Below are 6,598 nucleotides of genomic sequence, written 5' to 3'. Positions count from 1 at the left end.
GTTTATTTTCTATAAAGTTTAATATTGAAATTTAATCTATTTAAAATATAAAAATGAAATTTGAATAGGGAGAAAGTTGAATTGTCCTATCCAAACAAAAAATTTAAAATTTAAAAAATTTTAATTTATTTATCTAAATAAAGAATTTATAAAATGAATGAAATTAAAATAAAAGTAATTCAAATTCCTTGAAAATTTGAAATTCTTCTTCCAAACACAAGGTTAGCAGAAGTCCTTTATTTACTATGGTTATGTTCAACCATGTATTTCAATTAGTTTTTAATTTTTTTTTACTAGTGGAAAAGTTTTTTTTTACTATTAAGTAAACAAGTTTTTTTAATAACTTCTAACATTTTTTGAAATGATACTTTAAGTAACATTTTTCAATAGTTTTTCTTTTTATCCTTAATATATTTATTAAATTTTTTAATTATCTTTTTTAAATAAATCATAATTTTATTTTTTTAAACTACTTTAACAGCTGATTTTACTAAACATTTATAATTTAATAAATTAAATTTTAAACCTTCAATTATCAACTTTTAATTAGATTTTTAACTTCTAGTTAACTTTTGAAATAATATTTTTGAACAAACCTTCTATTTTAAAAGTATGTCCTCTTTAGTCATATGTCAACATTTCATCCGCCATGTGTCAACTGAAGCTCTAAATTTTCTTTTTAATTTTTTTTTATATTTTTTTCTTTCATTTTCTCTTATGATTTTTTTAACGTTTTCTTCTTCTTTTTTATTTTTTTTCTTTTTCTTTTTATGTTTTTTATTTCTTTAGTTTTTCTTTCTTTTTACTGGAGATTTTAAATTTTTTATTAAATATTTTGTAATATTTTATATAGTATCAGACACAATTAGAAAAAATAATTCTTAAGTTATTGACAATGATCAACTAGGGGATGTTTTTGGAAAAATAATTCTTCAACTCTTAAGTTATTTAATTTAAACTCACAATTCACTTTTATTGTAATTAGGATAGATAATATAAATAAAATAGTTAAGATATAATATTTGATTAAAAATATGCATTTTAAGAATAATTTTCAATTTATACACATTTTATGAAAAAAGCTATTTTCTTCTTTTTTTCTCTCCCATTTTCTTTTTTCTCTTTTCCTTTTATTAACACACAATTTTTATAGTAATATTTTTATTTTTATTAAAAATAGATTTAAATAAATATTTTTTGTAGATATAAATAAATCTTTAATAGTATCAAAATTTTAAAAAAAATCTATGATAAAGAACACAAATACCTTCTATAGGAGTAGTATTTACACTATTGCATACTCGACAATATCTTTTTAATTTGAAGATAAATTTGCATTGTCAATTTATAAAATATATAATTTTATTTTTATTCAGTTATTTTAAGACTTAATACATATTTTTCTACTCTTACATAGTATTTCCAACATGTTAACTTATCTATCTCCTTCAACATTTTTTTTTCACCCGTCTACTTCTACAAATACTCACATCATTTTTTTTATTGATTATTATAAAATCCAAAAAACGGAGTCCAAGTAAATATTATTTGAAATCAATATTCTATCAAGACATGTAAAAGATTTTCGATAGACATAATACTAATTAATTTCTTAGAAGGAATTGTGCAAAAAATTGTCATTTAATATTACTGAAAATATGTTATTGCAAATATTAATTATGTTTCTAACAATATTTTTATTTATTATTATCTCACCTAAATATTTAATAAAATTACAATGCCTATTTAACTCTTTTAGTAAAGACAATTTTATAAAAAAATATTTTAACTGAATTTAAGCTTTTTATTTATTTCACACCATTTATACTCAATAAGGAGTGAAAATAATAATAAAAAAACTCCACGGGTAACGAAAGCGTTGCATGGCGACTACTATTTCACAGCAAATGAATATTAATGTGAATAGCCAGATCCAGTTAAAATTAGGATATTTGATAGAGTATAGTCCAAACTCATACCTTAAAAATTTCATGGGAAATTAGACTATGTCTTTTAAAATGTGCCCTAACATAACCTATTTCCACCCTTACTTAAACCCATTGGAGTAGGGTTTTAGCATATCTTCACAGAAGACAACACGGAAGAAGAACAGAGAAAAGAAAGAAAGAAAGGCATCTACCCTTTGATCAATAATCATCATCATTCCTCGCGCTTTGATTCTTCTCTTTTTCTTCATTTCCTTTATAACTATTTCCTTTTCTTTATGCTTCTAGCTGTATTTATAATATTTTTGGTTTTTGTTTGTTGGCCAATGTGTGTGGCTGTAACTACTCTTTCTGAATCAAAACTGCAAGAAACAGTGCATGAGAATGTTTTGAATCTTTTTTTTTTTTTCAATTGATAGGAGGATCTATTAATTAATTAATTAATCAATGATGACTTCTAAATTATTCTGTATTTTTGTGGGGGCGTAAGCAGGTCCCAATTGTCGACAATTTTAATTTTTCTGTATTTTGTTGGCACAAAATCAACGATTTTTTTTTTTTGTAGTGACAGCCAAAGTTTAAATAACTTGGAAGATTTTTATTTTTTTGGACGATCTATTTTAGATAGTTCATTAATATTTCCTTTAGGGTTGCGTGGAGAATTTGGGGTATTATTGATGTTTGATGTATAGATTAATTGTTCAAAATGTTGTGTATATTGTGCTTTGAATGTGGTGTGCAGAATATAACTTCAGTGTTTATGTCTTTTCTCAGGTTGCAGGAATGGCTTTCTTTGGTAGAGTCGGGAATATACTGAGACAAGCAACGAATCAGAAGATCGGTTTGGAGATACGTTCTTTGTCATCTGTTTTCCAGGCTACACGGTGCATGTCAAATGCTCCAAATTCAAGGCTGTTTATAGGAGGTGTGTTTGAACTAACATTTGCTCTGTTTTTAATCCATGAAGTAGGTTATTTGTGTCTTTTCTTTGGTTGATGATTGCAACGATTGAGAATGAATGTGTTGTACATTTTTCTGTTGCAGGTGTTTCGTATTCTATTGACGCGCAAAGTTTGGGGGAAATTTGTTCACAATATGGCCAAGTTGTTGATGGTAAATGGTCAGATTTGTTGCTTTCTTTTTCGTGTACTATAATTTCTTCTTCGTCCTTTTTTGGCAAGGTTGTTTCCAATTCAACTCTATTAATTGTTGTTTACTCTCATCTTTTTGTAGCAAGGATAATTATGGATCGTGAAACTGGTAGGCACAGAGGATTTGGTTTTATCACTTACAGTAATGTTGATGAGGCATCGCGTGCCCTTCAAGCCTTGGATGGACAGGTAAAGCAGATTTTCACCCTTAGTATTAGAATTTCATTATTAGCAATAACAGTGCTGTGCAGAATTATCATATATACTTATGTATGCTGAAGCTACGTACATAAGCTATTGAGTATTTGAATCAGCTGAAACTTGTATATGTACTTCAGTATAAATTGTGTCTGTCTTTGACAGTCAGTGCTTTGTCTTTGAATTTGTTGAGTTTGAAATATTGATTTGTGGTCCCATTTCCTAGGAAATGCAGTGGTTTTTATTAACATATCTAGGTTTTGGATTATGTTAACTCTTAGGTGATGACTTATTTATGTGATTGCCACTGTGGCTATTGCTATTAGTCTGTCACAATGACAACAAAAACTAAAGTCATTTTTTCATTAGGTGGGGTTGGTTACATGATTCAAGATGCCATAATCTCTATTTGTCTATAGACAAATTGTCAATCATAATAGCAGTTATCAGGAAATATTGCAAAACTCATGGAAAGATAAAACATCCAGGCAGATGCCTGCTATTGTTGTTTTTTTTATTTGATAGGCATATCCTGTTAAAAGATATTTGTGTGGTGGTCTCCAGTTAAATTGTCATTGTTAGGAACTTACAATAGATCTGCTCGTTGTATTTTATATGTAAATCTTCAGTAACTTATCTGCTGTGTAAGCTACTTTTGAACTTTGCCAGTGATGCTTAGGGCCTGTTTGGATGCATTTTTCTAAAAGCACTTCTAGGAGAAAAAATAAGAAGAGAAAAAGGAAATGAGCTTCTCCATAAACTAAAATGAGCTTTCCATTAGCTAATTTGTAGAAGCTCTCTCATATAGCTTCTCTAAAAGATGAGAGGACATCTACAAATTAGCTAATAGAGAGCTCATTTTAGCTTACGGAGAAACTCATTTTCTTTTCTTCTTATTTTCTTCTCCTAGAAGTACTTCTAGAGAAGCTTACCCATACAGGCCCTTAGTATCTTATAGTTCATACTTTTCACTCATTCATTGACACAGTTCATGTTAATTTAACTTTGCAAATATAATGACTAATCATATCACTGTAACCTTTAACTTTTTCTTTTTTACTTCTTTATGAGTGTAAGTGTTTTTTTCAGGACCTGATGTATTTTATTTGTAAATTTTCAGTAACTTATCTGTGTTATAAGCTTGGTTATAACTTTACCAATGATGTCTAATATCTTTATTGGGAAGCACTTAAGTCCCATATCGGCTAGAGATAAGGCCAATATAGAGTATATAAGTGAGGGACAACCCTCACCCTTTAAACTAGCTTTTGGATTGAGTTAGACCCAAAACCCACATTCTAAGAATCTTGTAGTTACATACTTTTTCAGTCATTCATTGACACTTCATGTTAATTTAATTTTGCCAATAATGATGAATGGTACTACTGTTACCTTCCTTTTTTTTACTTCATTCTGAGTATAAGGTTTTTCTCAGGATCTTGACGGTCGTCGGGTTGAGGTAAAATTTGCAATTGAAAGATCCCATGGATTTGGTGGTGGCGGCTTTGGTGGATCTTATGGCAATACTCCCTATGATGCTGGAGCTGGCACTGGGCATCCAGGTAGTTATGGCAACACTCCATATGGTGCTGCAAGTGGTGGGTATGACAATACTGGTGGTGGCAATGCTGCTGGAGTTTATGGCAGGGGTGAAGATGGTGGAGGTGGCAATTGGCCGAGTGGTAATTTTGGGGTAAGCAGCTTTGGTAATAACTATGGCGATGCTGGTGTCTATGCTGGCAATTCTGCTGGAGGTTATGACAACAATGGATATGGTGGAGGATCTGGCGGTGACGCGGGTCCCTATGGTAGCAATGCTGCTAGAGATTATGACAACGGCGTTGGAGGATCAGGTAGCAGTTTTGGGGACAGAAGCTCTGGCAAGAACTATGGTGATGCCGGTGCCTTCAGAGCCAATGCTGCCAGTGAATATGGTGGAGGATCAGGTGGCAGTTTTGGGGACAGCAGCTCTGTCAACAACTATGGTGCTGGTGGTGGTTATAATGGAACCGGAACGAGTTACAGGAATGCTGGTAGCTTTGCAACCAGTAACCCTTACAACGATGGACCAGGTGCTGCCGGATTTGGCAAGAATAATAATTATGACAGTTCTGCAGGATTTGGTAGTGGCAGTAGGTATGGTAGTGCTGCTGCTGCTGGAGGAAGGCAGAGTTTTGCCGGTAGTCAGCACCCTGGAAGTGCCATGGCGAATGCCAGTGACGGTACAGATACTGGAAATGGCTTTGCTGGTGGAAGTTATGGGAATGCTGGTAGCTTTGCAACCAGTAAAACATACAATGATGGAACAGGTGCTGCTGGATTTGGCAAGAATAATAAGTATGACAGTTCTGCAGGATTTGGTAGCAGCAGTAGGTATGATAGTGCTGCCTCTGTTGGCAGCCAGAGTTTTGCCGGTAAACAGCACCCTGGAATGGTGAATGGCAGTGATGGTACAGGTACTGGAAATGGCTTTGCTGGTGGAAGTTATGGGAATGCTGGTAGCTATGCAACCAGTAACACTGACAAGGATGGAACAGGTGCTGCCGGATTTGGCAAGAATAATAATTATGACAGTTCTGCTGGATTTGGTAGTGGCAGTAGGTATGGTAGTGCTGCTGCTGGTGGAAGGCAGTGTTTTGCCGGTAGTCAGCACCCTGGAATTGCCATGGCGAATGCCAGTGATGGTACAGATACTGGAAATGGCTTTGCTGGTGGAAGTTATGGGAATGCTGGTAGCTTTGCAACATGTAACAGTTACAACGATGGAACAGGTACTGCTGGATTTGGCAAGAGTAATAAGTATGACAGTTCTGCAGGATTTGGTAGCAGCAGTAGGTATGGTAGTGCTGCTGCTGTTGGCAGCCAGAGTTTTGCCAGTAGTCAGCACCCTGGAAGTGCCATGGCGAATGCCAGTAATGGTACAGGTACCGGAAATGACTTTGCTGATAGATATCATGGCAGCGGTGGCCAATTCGGTAGCAATCAAAGCAGCAATGTGGGTCAACATGGTCGAGATTTTGGAGGCTCGTTCGACGAAGATTTCAGGATCGGCAATTATGAAAATGATGCCTTTGCTGGACGGGCATGAAGGAATCTTAAATGTCTAGTGCTCTGTTGCCTACTCCTCATCTAACTTTTTGCCTTACAAGCATTTATCAATCAGCAAATACAAAGTTTAGAAGAAAGAAATGTCAGTTCTCTTGTGCTTCATTCTTTCCTTTTACATTCTTTAAGGTGATTTGTGTTTTGAACAGAATGATATCTTTTTTCAGCAGCTTGTAAATAAATGTACTGTTGCCACAA

At 33.3% G+C, this 6,598-nt stretch overlaps 1 protein-coding gene across 4 annotated transcripts; it reads left to right on the top strand.

The window, feature by feature from the left end:
- Window positions 1-1,950: 1,950 nt before the first annotated feature.
- On the top strand, window positions 1,951-6,598 carry LOC100801928 (glycine-rich cell wall structural protein 1.8). Of its 4 annotated transcripts, none has more exons than XM_006581955.4 (5): window positions 1,951-2,132; window positions 2,721-2,871; window positions 2,991-3,059; window positions 3,180-3,286; window positions 4,731-6,598. In XM_006581955.4, exons 2-5 carry the CDS (start codon window positions 2,730-2,732, stop codon window positions 6,381-6,383), a joined length of 1,971 nt encoding a protein of 656 aa, XP_006582018.1. In that variant the 5' UTR covers window positions 1,951-2,132; window positions 2,721-2,729; the 3' UTR covers window positions 6,384-6,598. The 4 variants fall into 4 exon arrangements, with proteins under 4 accessions (XP_006582018.1, XP_003528224.2, XP_006582020.1 ...); XM_006581957.4 differs by lacking the exon at window positions 1,951-2,132 and adding an exon at window positions 2,140-2,614; XM_003528176.5 differs by having other exon boundaries at window positions 2,088-2,871.

The sequence above is a fragment of the Glycine max genome, chromosome 6, assembly GCF_000004515.6.
Source record: "Glycine max cultivar Williams 82 chromosome 6, Glycine_max_v4.0, whole genome shotgun sequence".
Taxonomy (NCBI): Eukaryota; Viridiplantae; Streptophyta; class Magnoliopsida; order Fabales; family Fabaceae; genus Glycine; species Glycine max.
The sequence above is the reverse complement of the archived record's forward strand: the minus strand, read 5'-3'. Positions and strand labels throughout refer to the sequence as shown.

What these genes read in the sequence shown, in the direction of transcription:
- LOC100801928 (XM_003528176.5), top strand. Translation starts at nt 2,676, where the DNA reads ATGTGGTGTGCAGAATATAACTTCAGTGTTTATGTCTTTTCTCAGGTT. An exon ending in TTCAAGGCTGTTTATAGGAG is followed by an intron (nt 2,872 to 2,990) that starts GTGTGTTTGAAC and finishes TTTCTGTTGCAG; the next exon opens with GTGTTTCGTATTCTATTGAC. An exon ending in ATATGGCCAAGTTGTTGATG is followed by an intron (nt 3,060 to 3,179) that starts GTAAATGGTCAG and finishes ATCTTTTTGTAG; the next exon opens with CAAGGATAATTATGGATCGT.